Source organism: Aulonocara sp. 'chitande type north' Nkhata Bay, linkage group LG3 (genome assembly GCF_057382095.1).
Source record: "Aulonocara sp. 'chitande type north' Nkhata Bay isolate Kocher_YH1m ecotype deep benthic linkage group LG3, A_spYH_male_GT1.1, whole genome shotgun sequence".
In the NCBI taxonomy this organism is placed as follows: Eukaryota; Metazoa; Chordata; class Actinopteri; order Cichliformes; family Cichlidae; genus Aulonocara; species Aulonocara sp. 'chitande type north' Nkhata Bay.
The window spans coordinates 14,924,307-14,944,115 of record NC_141346.1 but is presented as its reverse complement, the minus strand read 5'-3'; the positions used below and the strand labels follow the sequence as shown (position 1 = coordinate 14,944,115).

Below are 19,809 nucleotides of genomic sequence, written 5' to 3'. Positions count from 1 at the left end.
ATATGCTTAATTGGTAGTAGGCTTTCGAGCCTATACAGCTTGGAGTAAGACAACATGCATGAAGAGGATGATGTGGACAAAATACTAATTTGCCTAATAATTCTGCACTCCCTGTATCTTCCTTTTCATTTAATGATTTCAAACCCTGGCTACCATCTTTTGCCCAGCAACTCCCAGGGATGATGGCAGGTAAGAAATAAGACAAAGGTTAGTCAGAAAGCAAAGAAATGAAGTAGTATGAATACATAAGTAACCTAAATGTGCGCGCTTACAAATAGAACAAATGTATCCAAACCAATCAATAAAGTTATTGGCAACTAAAATGAAGAATGAAAATACAAAAGTTACCAACTTTAGAGTGTGGCCACGGGTTTGACCATCACATCTACTGTCAGTTTAACCCAGTAAACAACCTAGCAGCAGCATTTTAAATAACCTGTAGGGGATCAAGGAAATATTTACTGAGTGAAGAAAAAAGAATAGGCGTTGATACAGGAATGAAACTCAGTCCTCGGTTTCCCAGTATTATTCAGCATAAAAAAACCCTCTTCGGACATTATTGCTACACATCGTCATCCAAGGAGGCCCTGCTAGGGTTGATCAAGCCCCAGAGTGTGTGTCACTGGTTTAGTTAAATTGTTATTTCTCTTATTCTTTCTTCTGTTTAATTTTCTACAGTTTATTTTCTCCTATCTATTTACTGCAACTGAGAATTAATACTTACTTCTTTAGCATTTATGGAGCCTCACTTCTTCAAAGGGATAGAAAAGGTGATGGAGAGAAGTAAGACAAAAGGGACAAGATAGGAGAGAGTAGAGAGGAGAGCCGGATTGGCACCTCCCCGCCGGATTGGGCTGTATGCTCCACCTCCCCACTGCCTCCCAGAGAAGGGAAGAAGAGCAGAGGGGAGAAGAGTGGAATATTTCTTTTCACTTGTGGTTAGCTGACTGCTAAGTGATGTCAGCCCTTTTTAGCTATAGCCAGTGACTGGTCCTCTCAGCAGTGTTAGCTAGTTCTCTTATTAGCCTGCTGTTGCGCGTGTCCTCTTATCCCAATCCCTCTAAGCAGTTTTCCTGTTGTATTGGCAACAAAGCCCCTACACCCCACTTCCACCGGGCGCACCTTCATCTTCCAGCCTCTGGCCCCTGCCTCAGCTGCATAGTTGGCATAGCGGAGCTTCTTGCGCTCCAATGTTTCCTCAGTTGTTTCCTCCCATGGTACCGTCAGCTCAATGAGATACACAATTTTTTGGGACTTGCCCTCGACTTCTCTCCCTCCCGGACAAATGTTGATGAAAGCTCACACTCATTTTGGTTCGTGAAAGGTTGAGCATTAATGGATTTTTTTTGCACTTAACTTTCTCAGCTAGACACCTGATAACCTGGTTTTGTCTCCATGTGTATCTGCCCTGAGTAAGGCTAGTCCTACAACTAGAGCTGGGCGATAGAACGATAACGATATGTATTGCAAAATAACTTTTTCTCGATAGAAAAATTAAACTATTGCGATAGGCCTCACCGCTCTTGTCCTCTTAAAAAAAAAAAAAAAAAAAAGAACAGCCTATCCAAATTAAGTAGTGCAGAGCCGAACCAATCACAGCCGCAGCGTCACTTCACGTGACTTGTTACGTACAGCACAAGTGCCAAGCCGCACATGTGTATTTGTTTTGGGAAGTAGCCAGCCGCCATGCCGCCCGGGTAATGGAGGAAATGAGTGTGCCGACTAGAGAAAAATCAACCGAGAGCGTGACCGAAGGTTACCGAAGAGAAAACAGATGATGGTTCCAATGCCGGAGAGATTGTCCTGACGTTCCGTAGTGTGAAGGTATTTCGGCTATTTCAAGTCAAACAGAGTAGCGCGCACTGTAAATTGTGCCAAAAGCAAGTCTGGAAATACAATAAATCGGTGCATGCTCAATCTCTGACTGGAAGCACTAATTCGTCATTCGGCTTTTGTCAGACTAAAGTAACTGTTAAAACTGTTTGAAAAGCTAAGCTATACAACAAGGAGAGATTGAGAATTTCATTTTAGTTCTCAGTGTATTTGATATTGACAAAAGTTAGTCAATTTTGTCTCTTCTTCTGTAAAACAAACTAAGATTTATTTTTAGAATTAATATTTTGTTTCTAAGTGGAATTGACAATTTAGTAGTCTGTTTTGTTTGTTCTATTTGGAAACTTAAATGCTTTAGCGGCTGCCTTTTGTGTAGTTTGCAATATTTGCCTTTATTTATCTGAAAAAGTCTCATGTTTCTTAAGTACATCTACCCTGTTGAACTTATTATGGGAAATAAATATTTAAATCAAAACAAGCTGCTGATTATTTCACATTTTACTTACAAATATAGTTATTTGGCTTATATCGTGATATATATCGTTATCGTCTGAAATGAAAAAAACATATCGTGAGATGAAAAAATCTCATATCGCCCAGCTCTACCTACAACCAACCAAGATGTGCTTGAGTGTGGCTGGGTCTGTACACTGGGGGCAGGATAGGTCCTTTCCAAACCAGAGCTGCAGATTTTGTTGAGGAAGGTAGCACATCATTTGTTACTCGGATGATGAAACTTCGTCTATTAGACTCCATTCCCCAGATTTCACTCCATGAGAGTTTCCTCTTTTCCACACTCTCCCAATTCATCCAGCGACCCTGTTTGGCCAGTGCCATGGCTCTGGCATATCTGGCTGTTTCCTCCTGTCGACGCACCTCCTCCACCACCACCTCCTCCCCGTTGCTAGAGTGGGAGCAGTGCCTCTCACTATGGGGTCCCGGGTGTCCGTGAGTGACATCTCAAGCCTCACTTTTGCACATTTAAACTCCTCAACCAGACTAGGGATAGGCAATGACAGTATCCCGTCGCTATAGAGTCCAATGCTGCTGAGGCATTCAGGAGGTCCGAGCCACTTCTTAACGTAGGAGCTCACTAGCTTCTCTAGTCTATTGGTATGTTTGAGTGAGACCTCGTACATTATCAACGGCCACAGTAGTCTGGGTAACAACCCAAACTGGAAGCACCAGACCGTCAATTTCCCTGGAAGTGCAGTGTTTTTAATCCACTTGAGGTCATCAGCCAAGTTCTGCCTTAGTTTTTCTAGTTGCCACGTATCATTGAGGTCTGCATTGTACCACCATCCCAGGCTCTTTATGGGCTTCTCTAAGACTGTTGGAATTTGTTCTCCACTGATATAGAATTGCTCAGTTGTCACCTTTCCTTTCATGATGGAGATGCTGCAAGATTTACTTGGCTTAAACTCCATTCTTGCCCATTCTGTTTTCCTGGAGCTTCTGTAGCAATCGCCCAGTACATGGTTTTGTTGTTGTAATGATGGTCATGTCATCCATGTAAGCTCTAATAGGAGGAAGACTAAGGCCACTCTTGAGTTTCTAACCTCCTACTACCCACCAAGATGCCCGCATGACCAACTCCATTGTCATGATAAATGCCAGAGGGGAAATCGTGCAGCCTGCCATAACTCCAATTCCCAGGTGCTGCCAGGCTGTGGTGGTGTTCTCAACTGTCACACAAAACTGTAAATCCTAAAAGTAGGTCTTGACCAATCTTGTGATGTGGTTTGGTACGCTGAAATAGTTGAAGGCCATCCACAAGATCTCGTGCAGAACTGACCCAAAGGCATTGACAAGGTCTAAACCAGGGGTCCCCAATCCCAGTCCATGAGGGCCGGTGTCCCTGCAGGTTTTAGATGTGTCCTTGATCCATCACAGCTGATTTAAATGGATAAATTACCTTCTCAATGGCTCTGTCCCAATTCAGGGTCTGCATATATCCCATATATCTCACAATTCATAGCGCGGCGGTGGATGTGGAGAATTTTGCCGCAAAATATGGCAGAAGGGAGCGGCCGAAGAGGTTTTTTTTTTTTTCCAAACTTTATTGAACTTATAAAGCGAACAGTCAGTCATTCCAGTTCAGTTTGTACAGTAGACATACAAGGCAAATAAGAGTAACAATATACAGTACAATGAAATAAGAAGGATAAATAAATAAAGGATAGAAAAGAAAAAAAGAAAAAAAAGGGGGGGAATGTGACAGACTTCATAACAACTTTGTACTTGAAAGTTGTGACAGCTCATTCGTTAAACATGTCTGAATGAATTTCAATCAATGATAAACCTTTTTTATTGGAAGTTAATTTAAGAGAGTTTAAGTAATATTCAATTTCAATCAAAAACAAATTAAATGATGGGGTTGAGTTTTGAAATTTACATTTATGTATGTGGAATTTCCCTAATAAGATGGAGCGGCCGAAGAGTGAACTGTCAAAAGTACTGAATATGACGTCACTTATTTATGTGCGAATGTTTAATAATTATAGTCAGTCATATATACACAAACACAACAAGCTGAAAGTCAGTGATATGTGTGTGTGTGTGTGTGTGTGTGTGTATATATATATATATATATATATATATATATATATATATATATATATATATATATATATATATAGATATATATATATAGATATATATCTCATAATAATCTGACAATACTATAATATTGGCCATATTATATTTACATTACCACAGTGAGATGACTTTAGTCTCATGAACAACATTAACTAATTGTTATTTACTAACTAATCTTAAATGACTGTTCAGCACAGAAATGAAGCCCAACAATCATGTTTTACAGTCCCGTGGTCTCAGTCTCAGATACTCAACTAATCAAAGTGATGTCATGACAAAAATGAATGACCAACAAAACATTTTTCTCCTTCATTTCTGTCAAACAATGCTGTATGTAACGTGTCTCGCGGTTAGTATCATGGTTGCTAGGCAACCTGAACAGCGCGACGAAGCGTATACCGTCCCATTTCACAAGCCTCTCACTTCCGCACTTCTCGTACTCATAGTACGCACTGTACGTAGTACGCGTGCAGACCCTGAATTGGGACACAGCTAACATGTCTTGAAGTTCTCCAGAGGCCTGGTGATGAACTAATCATGTGATTCAGGTGTGTTGACCCAGGGTGAGATCTAAAACCTGCAGGGACACCGGCCCTCGTGGACTGGGATTGCGACTCCTGGTCTAAACAGACCACGTGATGGTCTCTTTGTTCTTTCTTGGCAGTTTGAATCTGGTGCCAGATGACGCTAGCATCCTCCAGGCATCCCGAGAAGCCCGGGATGCCGGCCTTCTGCACTGATGTGTCAATATAGTTGTTTCTTTGCAACAAAGTAGATAGTCTTTGGGCCAAGAAACTGAAGAAGATCTTTCCCTCTACGTTCAGCAGGCTGATCTGGCAAAACTGGCTGATGGATGAGGAAATGAAATAAAGACATGAAATGGAAAAATAGAAAACCAAAAAAGAAAAGTTTACATATGACAAAACCTACAATCCTAGGTCTCTTGGTGCATACTCAATCATCCAGATAAGTAAATTCCAAAAGGGGTTTTATGTTTTCAATGGGAGAATGTTTTGTGTCTTGGGTGAGTGATGAAATGTTTCTCCCATTGAAATCTAGTGATGTGCAGATCGATCCTGAAATATCAATTCCTCCGATACCAATCATTTATGTTCTAGAATCAATTCTCACATTAAAATATCAATATTTTATAAATTTAGAGTAAATTTGTAGTTTATCATTAACAGGATGTTAGGTTTGTAGCTTGAACCCATCCGCTGGAACGTTGAAGACAATATAATTACACTGCTAAGCAAGACACAAATAGGCAAAGTTCTTCATGTTACTCGTGCACGGGAGAGAACCAGACAGAGCGCCGTTCCTTCGCTTGACCCCAGTAGCTCTCGTCCGTCCTCCCATACACTATCCTTTTATTGAGGTTACATGAATATGCATAGGTTCATTAACATACGACGTCTACATACAAACAAAGAGTACCTTGCCTGTGTGTGTGTGTGTGTGTGTGTGTGTGTGTGTGTGTGTGTGTGTGTGTGTGTGTGTGTGTGGACTGCTGATCAAAGGGTCAAACATCCTTGGTCAGGAAGAGGGTAGCCTCCCCCTCACCCTAGATGGTTCATCCTAGATAACACGGTGAGGAAGTCCTGCAGTTCATCTAAACAAAGAGCACTTAGACTAGAACAGACGCAACTACGTTAATCCTACCATAAAATAATAAGACACGGTATGACCTCTCATGCTCCCAAAGTGCTGTCTAATACACACAAAGTTTGCAGACTATCAAGGATCAAAACCTCTACCAATCTACAACTAATTACAAAACTCTAAGCATATATAAGTAAATATTTCTAAGCATAAATGACAATCAACAATACAAATCTAACACAGGAACACAGTGGAACTATAACATTCAGATTGTCTACATTCAAAGGAACTACTTCCTCTTCCCCCTTTCCCCCTTTCATAGTCATGTGCGAAATACGGCTGTATAAATGTCTCGCAGCGTAATTGGAGTCATGTGCGGACTTATTTTACCTCCACAATCAGCTGAGACGTGGTTTGCGATACATGTGACAAAAAAGTGCTCTAAGAGTGAGGTTTTGTGGCCATACTAGGGAGACATTCAAAAGTGTCTGTTGGGGGGTAAATACATTTTACAGGGTTTATTTATCGGATAAAATACGTTAAATGTCACCGTTATTATTGGCCGGCCCGGAAACAGTGGGGGTGTCCAAATTCAGAGGCTGCTTCCACCTGAGGACCTGGCCTTCGCGGTCTAGAGAAAGCCGGGTAGTACGTCACGAACTCCCCCGGTGGAGTGAAACTCTGCTGTCTGCTCCTTGCTATCTAAAATATAACCGGGCACTGACGTAAACTCTCAACCGTCTCACTCTTCTGTTTAATCATTTAATAATAAGAGTAATATTAAAACTAAGTCACTGCCGCCAATGTTGGAAACTGGAATTGGCTGGGCCACGCTATGAATTCTGCGATATGGTTTTTCAATTTTGTTGTCCGGGTGGAAAATCGGGAGAAATTCGGGAGAATGGTGGCTCCGGGAAATTTTCGGGAGGGGCACTGAAATTCGGTATTCTTCCGGTAAAATGGGAAGGGTATGTATGGTTGTGGCAACATCACTAACCTTGTCAAACACCTCAGAGTAAATCATATCACAGAATATGACGATCGTATGTTGAGGCGAACTGAAGAGGAGGACAGGGACAGGTGCTGCTAGGGCGAGACAGACGTCTCTCACGGAGTCCTTTAGTGCTGCAGGCAGGCAAGGTGTTCAAATAGTGCACAACTTCAGTTTTTTTACTCCTATATGATGAACCCTGCATTATTAAGTGATAAGAACAAGTAATCTGATGTCCTGTAATCATTATGATGTTATAATTTGAGATACAATAAATAAAATGAGTTTTTGTACAAAGTATCGGTATCGGATCAGAATCGTCAATAACACCCTGAATATTACTTGGTATCGGATTGGAAAGAAAAACAGTGGTGTCGCACATCACTATTGAAAATGCTACTACGTCCAAATGAACAGAATCAACCTTTAGGAAACTCCTAGGTCCAACGCTTAGGGACAATGACAGATCTAATCTTAAAAGTAGAGTGTCGGTTTCGTGGATCTAAACTGGGACCTTGTTCCACAAAACAGGGGTTCTGCCTCCCATTCTACTTTCAAATACTTCAGGAACCATGAGTTAGACAGCAGCCCAGGTGTGTCTGCTTTCTGGTTTTGACCCCCATACGGTTGTTATCTGGGTGAATGTGTTGGATATATGAAGTGTATAAAGAGAAAACTGTAAGACAATTGGTCCTTTTGTCTTCTTAAAGGCCTGTATCTAAAACCACAACAGCTTCTTCCTGTTATATTCAGTCTGTTCTTGTAGTCTGAGGCTGATGAGACTTTTCACCACAGAGAGTTCTGGTTTGGCCAGTGACAGTGTTCATGTTGTGAGAACTTGTTTGCTTGGTGCTCTGCGGTGAAGTGTGTCAGACTGCACTTAAAGAAGGTGGCATTTTTGTGGTTGTGCATGTCTTTCTTCACACAATCACCTACCAGTTCTCTGCAATCATTTCCTGTTTCTCAGCAGATGTGTAAAGGAGTGGGAAAAAAACCTCTAAAAACATGCTGCTAGTCACAAAAGTGGTGATTAATGTCAGTTTAATGAAAAATAAAATAATAAAATTAAAATTGTTTTGCCACAGCTGTAATGTAAAGTGTGAAAACAGCGCTGTTGCTGTTGCATCTCTTGTAATTTGTGTTTCCTTTGTTCTGCAGAAAGTGATCCAGCTGTAATTTACTCAGCAGTGAGAACTGAAGATGTTAGCTATGGACAAATAATCGTCACACGAAAGATGAAAAGAGGTACAGCTGCTCTTCTTTTTACTTGGGAAGTTTAATTTAATCTAACTTGATTTAAATTACCTTAAACAGAAATCAGGATTTTGTTCAAGTGGGTCAAAAGCTATACTAGACATAAGCAGAATAGCTTTGATTGAAATGTGGAAAATGCAGGATAGCACAATAGATATGCTAAATGGAGGGAGACATTTTTTACCCTTTGAGTATGAAGCAGAAAATAATTCATAATAACTATTAATTTTAAACAAGGTGCTTAATCACAATGGTTACAAAAAAACCAAACCAATCCAATAACACTGTCCCAATCCTAATATTTTAGTAAACTTTGCTGTAGTGCACCATGTGCATTACATAGCACCTGCTGCAGTAACATTTGCCACACAGTGGAAAATAATAGTTTAGCACAAATTAACAGACTAAAAATGAATCTACTGCTGTTACTGTACTGAACCATGACTGCTTTATTTTACACGTAACCTCAGCATTTGACTCAGTAGGTCAGAACATTTTTATCAACAGCTGTTTTCAATCAAATTTTAGAAATAAGCTGTTTGGTCAACATAGATAACATATCATCAGCTCACTGTAGATGTGGTGCACCACAAGGTTCAATTTTAGGTCCTTTTTTTTCACTTAACTAGGTCAATTTCACCCACCTATGCCTCGTTTCATCACTACACCACTGTTCACCTTTGTTCTCCGAAGTCTCACTGCTCGCCTACCTAATGAACACGAGAGAGAGAGAGAGATGACTTTGACAACTTTATTAACACCACATTAAAAAACAAAAACCACAAAAAAATAATAAACTAACCGAATACACAGTTGCTACTACATAATCAGCAACATCAATATGCACTAACCATTTACTAACCCTAAACCAACACCTTGATGCATGCTCAATCATCCAGGGAAGTAAATCCCAAAAAGTTGATTCTGTTCATCTGGACATAGCGTTTTCAGTGGGAGAAACGTTTTGTCACTCATCCAAGTGACTTCTTCGGTCTCGGCTGGCTGGGTAAACCTGCAGTCAGTTGCCCAAGGATCTGTTTCTTTAAATGGGCAATACATTACATGTATAAAGGCTAATTGATGCTACTAATTTTCAGAAATGACAAGAGTTATGTTGGAGGAGTGAAGGTGAACTTTTCAAACTGTGAAGAAAGGTGGAACTGAAAGGGATTGAAGTCCCCAGAGCTTACCTCTCATTACATCTGAAAGTGGGTAAAAGGTCTTAACATCCAGGCTCTTATGTTTACAGTGATACAAAGTGCTATAACAGAGTGTATCTTTATGTGCTTTTGAAAATAGTAAATCCTATTAATTTTGTGCATCCCTTTTTTTATCCCTTTGTGAAACCATAAAGGTAAAACTGAGTATTTAATCCACATTAATATAAATAGTTCTTACCTTTTTACCCACTCTCCGATGTAATGACAGATAAGATAGACTTCAGTCTCATATACAGTTTGAAAGGCTTGCCTTTACTCCTCCAAACATACCTATTGTCATTTTGGTACAGTAACTCAAACGTTGTGTCTTCTGACCATAAAAGAATAAGGTTTTTGGCTTATCCTACATGGGTGTGTGTATTTAGTTTAGGATAAGCCACACACTAAGAACAAGTGTCCCATCTGCTCCTATAGAACACAAAACCTGTCTAATACCCACATAGTTTTAAAGGAGTCCAGATTTTTATTCAGAGAGTTAAAAGCATGCTCTACTCTCAGACGGGATGCCGACTATCCCTTTAAGCTCTGCACAGCATCAGTCCAACCCTGACCTAACATTTGGTTCTTCCTAGTCTTCCATCTTGCCGGCTTGGCTGTACCAAACAAAAAAAATAATCAGAACCAGAGTCCGTTCTTACTTCACTGAATACTTAGGGCCAAAAACTAATGAGGGTGCAGAGAATTTCTCCCCCAGAGATTTCACCCACTCCTGCAACAAAGAAAATAAACCCACTAGCCGCGGACAACAAACCACTAAGTGCTGAAAGGACAGAAAGGACATCCCTCCCCAGTGCTTGGGTCCAGGTGGGCTCTCTATCTGTTCATGGCTATTGCTCCATGTATAATCCTTTTGCATTTAGGGGTAAAGTTGGAGGCAAAAAACGCCAGTCCATTTCAACTCCCTCATTCCAACCAGAGAATGTAAGTTCACCACCTTAGCACAACTATATTATAGCTGCTTCTTCCCACAAGACATAAAACTAGCAATGGTGTTCCCAAGGGGAGAAGTAGGTCACTCCCCATCAGGCTGCTCCTCAAAGGCAGCACTGACCATCAGGGAGGGAAAAACATATTCGCTGTCATCACCCCATTGATCAGCTAGGACCTGGTTTCCAGCAAACTCTCAGCGATGGTGACAGGGATTGCCAAATTCCCTCCACAATCCTAACCAGAACTCTGGAGGACTTAATGCCCGTGACACAACCAAGTGTTCCCATCGACATCCTTGTGAGATGACCCAATTTGATAATACCAGCCTCCACAAACTGGCTCTTTATTATAGAATAGTACTTGGAACAGAAAGTAATTAAAAACAGCAGCTCTTCAAAAAGCTATATCCCAAGTCTTGGGTCAGGAGTCCGTGTGACTCTGCCAGGTGTTGATCACGAGCTGTAAAAAGGTATAAGTCCAGACAGCCTCAGCCAATTTGAGGGGAAAAAGCTGTTTATCCAATCCAAGCCAGCCCACTCTCCAAAGAAGTAACTGAGCAGAAGTCAGCTATCAGTAACCACAGCCATTCAGCAGCCTCTGTGTCATCTGTAGTCTAAGAGCTGCAGTTCTGGACAAAACTTCTATTAGTCCTTGTCCCCCCCTCTGCCATGAGAAGATACAATGCTACTACACAAAGCCAATGCTGACCAGACTAGACACATTTCACCAGAAGGCGCTGCACCGCTTTCAAAAGACCAGGTAGTAGCACTAAAACAATGTCTGTGCCATAAGGATGAGGCTAGATTGTTAGCTATCAAATCCTTGCCCTGTAGGAAAGGTAGGGGAGCAACCAGTTCCATTTAGACAACTTAGTCTCCACCTTTTCCCACACTCGCTCCCAGTTCTGCTTCACAGTCATCACTCCCCAAGTATACCCCAAGAGTTTTAATACCCCTTCAACCCCACTGACCCCAGGGAGTCTAGGAATATGGGCATAATTCCACTGCCCCATTAAACAGGCCTCACTCTTCCCATAACCCACATAGCAAAATTGGTTTTGCCCAGATCTGGCCAACACAATGTGCTTACACATGGCCCACAAACCACAAAGAATGACGGCCCTTTGGTGGCCCAGATCTGGTTTGCCAGAGGTGGCCCACACATGGGCCAGCAACAGCAGACAATGACTGAGGACGCAGCTCCCCCCGAGTCCTATCTAAAGTAAAGTCAAGACAACAATTCCATTCCCCACCCAACACAACACAGTCCCCTTGATCAGCAGCACTTAATTTTTCTTTGAATGTTTTAAAGAAAATCGCACGCTCACACCCTAAGGTTGGTGCATAGACATTAACCAAAGTAAAAATAAAACCTTGTATTTCAGCTTTCACCATAAGGCCTCTGCCCTTTACCATCTCCATGTTGAAAGTAATATTTGCTTTTAGACAAGGAGAAAATAAAATAGAAACTCCTGTGCTAAAATTTGTCCCATGGCTAAGAAACTGCTGCCCTCCCCACCATAGACCCCAGTCTATTTCATTAGTACTGTCAGTATGTGTTTCTTGGAGAAAGACTATAACTAGTCTCTTCTGCTTGATTTCTTCTGCTAATAAGGCTCTCTTATTTGCATCCCTGCACCCATTCACATTGAAGGAGGCCACCCTCAACCCCTGCACATAAAAGGAAACCATCATGAAAGCAAACAGAAAAACCCATCAGAGATGAAACACCTAGTGTTGTATGATCATGATGTCTTATTTTGAAAAGTTGCTTTTCTCTATTGATTCTGACGCTTTAATTCTTTCCTCAAACCAGTAACATGTTTCTTCAGGCAATAACGCTTTTTAAGTAAGTCCAGTAAGTCCAACCCCACAACTTTCTGAAGAGTCATAGCTGACTGAATGAATTTCTCCACTTCAGGGAAATATTCCCTAACATTCACTTTTTTACCAAAAGTGTCATGCAGAAAAGCAACGATTTCCTCCAAAGAATACAAATCTGCATTTTAAGACACACTGTCTGCTACAGAAACATTATCAGAGTCAGAATCACAATCCATGTCATTCATGTCGTTACCATTACAACCCACAAGGCGTCCTGTTCTGCTGCTCCTCCACCACTGGTTTATGACAAATCTATGGCCAACAATTAGCTGAACAAAAAGCAAATATTTAACTTTTAAAATGCAAGTTAATGCAGTTTAGTTTATGAGATAATTGTTTCACCTCTGTGGATTTCATGTTGACATTTTTTTTTTAATATGCAATTAAAGTGTGACCAGTATTGGAAGCTCTGATTTGTATCTGAGCTGGTTCCCAGTACAGTACTGAATGGGACTGTGTGTGATGCAGAGAGGTGGAGATTGGAGGTCTTAATTGAACTACAAAGCTTGTAATCATGTTTCCTGTTGTTTGAACTGTGTGTGTTTGTATTCAGACTTTAAACCAGAGCCAGACGTTGTCTACTCTTCACTGAAGTAGTCCACCAGTCCAACCACTGACATCCAGCTGCTGTTCTCTAACTGGTCCCCCCAGCATCTCAGACCAGAGGACATCCACATGATACAAAAATGTTTTATGTGTTAACAAAAGCTCCTTTTCCATTAGTACCTAGTCGGATGGGTGCAGCATGTTTTGTCAACGTTTTCAAGGTACTTGTTAATACCTGCTCTGCCTGGGTTCCAAGAGAACCGAGCAGGTAATTAAATATGACATTGTCAGACTACTTCCCACCGATTTTCTGGTCAGTAGCATCACTCAATGTGTCACAATCGCGTCTCGTTCACAAAAATTTAGGACGAGGAATTTTTTTAACCCAGCAACAAGAGAAATGGCTACAAAAACCAATGCAGTGTTTCCCTAAGTCTGACTAAAAGCTTCAGACCAAGCAGAAGTTATATTATTGCCTCGATGTTCACCTATTTTGTAGCATTCGCCTCCTATATAAAGGTAGAGGGATGCTTGGATGCGTATGACAACAACCATGCACATTAGATACTAGCGGATTGTAATGGAAAACCAGTCAGTCTGTGGCGAGTCTATCTGAGTAGGTGCTGTTGGAAAAGGGATACATATTTTTTTAAATGTTCAAAGTAGTTTTTTGCTCTTTTGGACTCTTCTGTTTGTTTGTTTTTTTGTTTTTTCATATATCATATTTAACTGACTCGAAAATCAGCAGGGTTTACAGAAATATGTGAATGTGTTTCATAGATATTTATAATAAAAATATGAGACAAATACCTTGCTCTTGTTCCCACAGCAAACGTGTTTCTCTGCAGGATTAAAAACCGTTTGCTCTCTTTCGTTTCTCACGTGGTTCTTTGGGTTTCACCAAGCTATACGATGGAAAATTTGACTTGTTCCGGTTTGGTTGTGGCTAACCGATGCAGACATCTTTTAACTGCAGATAAAAAGAAGAAGAGGGGGGAAACAAACATAAACATTAAACCACAGCAATAGAAGAGCTACAGCATGGAAATAGTTGCTACCTTGATGTTCTAATTCACACTGACACAAGGCAGCAGCAGCTGATTAAGGAAATCAGAATCAGAATACTTTATTAATCCCGAAGGAAATTATAGGTTGCAGCAGGCAGTTCATGCACACTAACAAAGAACCTTCTGACCAAACTTTACACAAACATCACATTGGGAAGACATGTCAGAGAGGTAGGCTGGTAGGAAAAACAACGAAAATACACAACATGAGGTGAGAGGAGGAGAAAAAAAACTCCACTCAGACTGAGCTCCTAATGGGAAAACAGTTTGAGAACAGAAAAAACACCCCGGTACAAAAAGCACATGACTGTCAATACACCATAGAAACACAAGACAAGCAGCAGGGGTGGGTAAGGGTAAGAGAGAGCCAGTGTAGACAGCACATCCGGTCCTGCATGTCTGCACTGGTCCAGTCGACCCACCATCTGCATTGGGAGGGAACAAGCATCGAAGGCATTTGGAAATGAGCCCATTTTGAGAGCCCACGACTCGTCCCATCGTTTCAATCACAGCGGGCAGCCTTGTGGGGTTTTGAACAGCTGATTCCGCTTTCTTTAATCTTTGATAAGCCAGAGCCAAGCCAGCTCCGATCAGCAAGAACCCTGTTATCATGGTTAGGGTCCAGCCAGGCACACGACCCTCCAGTTATGCCGTCCATCGTGTATCCGGCAGGGAACGTCCCTCCAGGACACTCAGGCACACCCAAGCCCAGGCTTCTCATTGAGAAGAGGGTGTCAATTGCATTCAGGGACCAGTTGATCAAATCCATAGTTCCTCTTTTAGGTTTTAGAGAACAGACTGTGAGAGAGTTTTCCAGGAAAATAGTAAAAAATAGAGAAGAATAGACAAAGACACAGAAGCTAAGCAGGAAAGATAAGGGAAAGAGAGAGGAGAAAAGTGTGACCGCCTTTGTCGAGAGCCAAAGCAGAAAGTGAGAAAAAAATAATAATAACCTAAATAACCTACAAATTATTTGCTAGCAGATTCTTGAAGGGGATGTTTTATAATTAATATTTATTACAAATCTCAAATTTCTGCCTTTTTTCTACTCAACAAAAACAAGTTAATTCCAACTTTCTAGCTAACCTTCGAGTTAACTTGACAACGAGGTGCTTCATTTTGATAAATAGATGTCTTTATTGTTCATCCTCCTGGGAAAGATTCAAAATAATGAAAAAACCCAGTTGACATTTTGCTCGCCACACATATAGAATAATTTAAACTTGTTTTCTTCAGCATGTCAGAGTTCTGTCTTTGACTGTGACAAGTTTCCAGCCACCACCCCTGTGTACTTCAAGGAACTGAACATATTTATTGCATTTTAGGGTTTCATTTGACAGAAAAATCATCTGATTCTAAGGAGCTGTTTTGTTTGTTTTGTTGCAGCTGTTTTAATTGTGGCATTTGTTTATCAGATATTTGTACTCACAGCTGTTAAGTGTAGAGGACGGGAAAGTTGATCTAAGAGTTGTCCGTACATACATACATAGATAGATAGATAGCTTGTTCTTTATATTTTTTAATTTTTGAAAAATGTACGTGTTTTGTTTTTGTTTCCATCTAGATGATCAGAAAAGTCTTTGGTGTTTTTTGATCATTTTAGACAAAGGGGGACATTCTCCAGAACAGATGTGGTTTTATGGAGGCTACAGCTAAATGCTGCCTTCTCTACAGTACAACATAAAATTTTATACATTGCCATCACTGACTGTCATTATTGACCTCAAATTGATTTTGAGGTTAGCACTGTTGCCTCACAGCAAGAAGGTTGTGAATTTGATTCCTCCGCCTATCTCACTGAGGAGGACATCCACTACATCAGTGGTAAGTGATGGATAGCTAACTATCTAAGCAAAGAGAAAAAGAGAAAACATTAGCTACCCACCTCTGTCTTTGAACCAATAGAAAGCTGGTGCTCAGAGGAAGAGGGCGGGCTTTACTTGGTGTCAGTGAGAGAAATGAAAAAAAGCTCAAATGAGTGAGAAGGACGATGAAGGAAACATCTGTGCTGTGTCTGCTCTGTAAGTAGAATCTCTGTGTTTGTTTGAATTCTTGTACTTTGACTGTCTGCTCTCCTGATAACTGATGATGGAGGAGAAGACATGAAAACAAATCAGGCTGAATTCAAGTTCAAACACCACGAGGACCAACTGCAGGTCTGAACTGACTCTTTATCTTTGCTCAGGAGTCGAGGAAACACAGCAGGCAGTGAAAAGATCAAATCATTCACTCATTATATCAACACAGCTGCACAGTGGACACATGACTTTACTGGGTTATTTAAATACAGTGGATATTTATTATTTATTATCAAAAGAAGTGAATATTTTGTGTATACTCAAAGTGTAGTCAGTAAACTATAATGCTATTGCTGTAGGGTCTACCATACAATGCAAAGCAACTTGAGCCGATTGTTGTTGGGATTTGGTATAATGTATAAATAAAATTAAATTGAATTAAACATGATCACAGCAAGAGCTGCTTTATAGATAAGAACTGGAGAAGAGAAGCATGAGGAGTCTGCATACTTTTACATCAGTAGTTTGTATGCAGTGAGAATTGGTAATGCAAACAATATATATATATATATTTAATTGCACTTTACAGCTCAGGAAACAGAGCGTTCTGTGGTTAGTGCCTGTGTGCTGCAGACAGAGAGCGAGCTGAATGCGGGACTTTGCAGAAAGACCTGAGCTAAAAGTGAAGGCTTAAATGTTGACATGAGAAAATTAGAGAACAAGGACGCAACTGGACTGAAAACGAGTTACAGGTGAACACAGGGAGAACAAGAGAGATGAGTGACAAATACAAGAGCAACATAATAAGTAAGAAATTAACTAACACAAGAGACAATACTGACTTCATACGGGCGATGCACAGAGACCACTCTCGGGCTAACATCAGTATATATGATGTTATTTAAACAAGTTAACCCAGAATCTATGATTAGAAGAGTGTGATTTCTGTGTTTGTCAGCTGTTTGTGTGGAGTTGTTCTTTATGTTCACCTCAAATCAACCTGAGTGTCATTTCTCTTTAGTTCTGATCTCACTGCTGAGCTGCACAACAAACCAAGGTCAGTAACCTTCTTCTGTCACAGTTTAAACCTGAGAAATGCTAACAGATTGTCAGTTTTTCATTTTAACCCGACAGCTCGTCTGACTGTGAGTCCCAGCAGCTCTCAGTTCTTTAAAGGAGACTTTGTGTCTCTGAGCTGTGAGGAGGACGACAGCTCTGCTGGATGGACTCTGAGAAGAAACACAAGCAAACAACAGAAGAGTCAGTGTGGAACAGATGGGTGGGGAAAACCAGCTGGTTCTTCCTGTACCATCACTATGATGTCTCATGACAGTGGAGTTTACTGGTGTGAGTCCAGAGAGGGTCCCATCAGTAACATGGTTAACCTGACAGTCACTGGTAAGCTGAGTGTGTGGAGTTAGTGTTGATGAAGCTGTGTGTAAATGGATGAAATGCTGTAGTTTGTCTCTGTGTTGAGGTGGATCAGTGATCCTGCAGAGTCCTGTCCTCCCTGTGATGGAGGGAGATGACGTCACTCTGCTCTGTAAAACAAAGACCACTCCCTCCAACCTCCCAGCTGCTTTCTATAAAGATGGCTCCCTCATCAGGAAGCGGCCTACAGGTCACATGACCATCCAGCATGTTTCCAGGTCTGATGAAGGCCTCTACAAGTGTGACATCAGCGGTCATGGAGAGTCTCCATCCAGCTGGATCACTGTCACAGGTGACACACTCACCTGTCTGTGTTTCTGCAGCTTTCAACATTCACAATGTGACGACAACTTAATGACTGTGTTTGCTTTATTTTAGGGGAACACACCACCACACCTCCACCTGGATCCACATCTCCACCTACATCCAGCTCTGCTCCTGGTTCCACCTCCATCAATCTTCCTCCATCACTCTCTCCTCCTGTTCTCTCTGTGTTGTCATTTGTTGGATCAGTCTGTCTTGTGGTTCTACTGGTGTTACTGGTTCTGCTGGTGAGACGATGTGTTCACAGGAAACCTGAAGGTGAGACTCAGACTTCCTGATCTTTCATGTCTGAGTTTGTTTAGTAGAATAAAGTTCACATTCATTATGATCATTAAACAAAACAAATAAGAAAGGTCAGGATAGGTTAATTAAAGAATCTAAATCGCCCATAGTTGTGAATGCGTGAGTGAGAATGATTTTCTGTCTCTGTGTGTTGGCCCTGCGCCTGACTGGGGTGTACCCTGCCTCTCACCCTAAGACAGCTGGGATAGACTCCAGCGTCCCCCGCGACCCTGAAAAGAATAAGCAGAGGCAAATGGATGGATGGAAATTTAAAAAACCAAACAAACCAAACAGTAAAACCCAAGAATCATATGACCTGCTTTGGTGAAAGTGGGAAGGAAAATCTGCCTTTTATCAGGAAGGAACCTCCAGCAGAATCAGGCTCAGGGAGGGGCAGCCATCTGCCGTGATTGGTTGGGGTGAGGGTAGGCAGACAGACAGAGGCACGCTGTGGAAGAGAGGTAGAGATGTATAAGGGCTAATATTTAAATGCAGAGAGGAATAAAAGCACATAGTGAGTGAAAAAGGTGACTGACAAAGAAACACTCGTGCATCGTTGGAATCTTGCTTTTCGGCACCACTTTGAGACAAACAGGGAAAAAAGCTCACATATTAATTTTAATATGCGCACTGATGTAATCTGGTCAAAAATAACTAGAGGGTTTCTAAGTGTTCCTGAAGTTGTATAGTTTTAATGTTTTATTTGGGAATAGAATGGTGTGTATGTGTGAGTTTGGTGATGGAGTTTTTATTATGGATGAATTATGAATTTTTTTATGAATTATGTCTATATTTTTATGTTTACCAGATTTGGCTATAATCTGGTATGTTTACATTCAAGTATTTATTTTTTTTTTACATGTATGTTCATTAACATGCACTGTCCATCCATCCATCTTCATCCGCTTTATCCGAGGCCGGGTCGCGGGGGCAGCAGCCTAAGCAAAGAGGCCCAGACCTCCCTCTCCCCAGCCACCTCCTCCAGCTTATCCGGGGGAACACCAAGGCGTTCCCAGGCCAGCCGAGAGATATAATCTCTCCAGCGTGTCCTGGGTCTGCCCCGGGGCCTCCTCCCGGTGGGACATGCCTGGAACACCTCACCCAGGAGACGCCCAGGGGGCATCCTTGTCAGATGCCCGAACCACCTCAGCTGGCTCCTTTCGATGTGGAGCAGCAGCGGCTCTACTCTGAGCCCCTCCCGGATGGCCGAACTTCTCACCCTATCTCTAAGGGAGAGGCCAGCCACCCTTCGGAGGAAGCTCATTTCTGCCGCTTGTATCCGCGATCTCGTTCTTTCGGTCACTACCCACAGCTCGTGGCCATAGGTGAGGGTAGGGACGTAGATCGACCGGTAAATTGAGAGCTTTGCTTTTACACTCAGCTCTCTCTTCACCACGACAGACCGGTGCAGCGTCCGCATTACTGCAGCTGCAGCCCCAATCCGTCTGTCGATCTCCGGCTCCCTTCTCCCATTACTCGCGATCAAGACCCCGAGATACTTGAACTCCTCCACTTGGGGCAAGAACTCATCCCCGACCCGGAGTGGGCACTCCACCCTTTTCCGGCTGAGAACCATGGCCTAACATGCACTGTCCTAAATAAAATAAAGAGTAAGGCCAAGGTAATGATATCAGTACGTATCTGGTTAGATACCACATGTCTGAGATTTATTCTGGGTTGAATCTCTGTTTAGAGATGTAATTCACATTATTTGGATCATTTCAGCAGATCAAGAAGGAAGTGAAGAAGACGACCTCATCACTTATGTCATCATTGAGATATCAGTTCATCAAGAACAATCTGACAAAGAAAGACGAGGTAGTATTTTTT

The 19,809-nt window shown here is 41.6% G+C and overlaps 1 protein-coding gene across 2 annotated transcripts in view; it reads left to right on the top strand.

Moving 5' to 3' along the window:
• Positions 1-17,975, top strand: part of LOC147334121 (Fc receptor-like protein 5) — a 33,099-nt gene extending 15,124 nt beyond the window's left edge. The window contains exons 1-5 of one of the 2 annotated variants that reach the window (XM_086286690.1): positions 15,915-15,945; positions 16,964-16,999; positions 17,077-17,340; positions 17,420-17,665; positions 17,752-17,975. In XM_086286690.1, the coding sequence (XP_086142816.1) occupies positions 15,915-15,945; positions 16,964-16,999; positions 17,077-17,340; positions 17,420-17,665; positions 17,752-17,975 (801 nt within the window). Of the gene's footprint in view, positions 1-15,914; positions 15,946-16,963; positions 17,000-17,076; positions 17,341-17,419; positions 17,666-17,751 lie in introns of those variants that run through there. The other variant, XM_086286691.1, reaches the window with a different exon arrangement.
• The last annotated feature ends 1,834 nt before the right edge of the window (positions 17,976-19,809 follow it).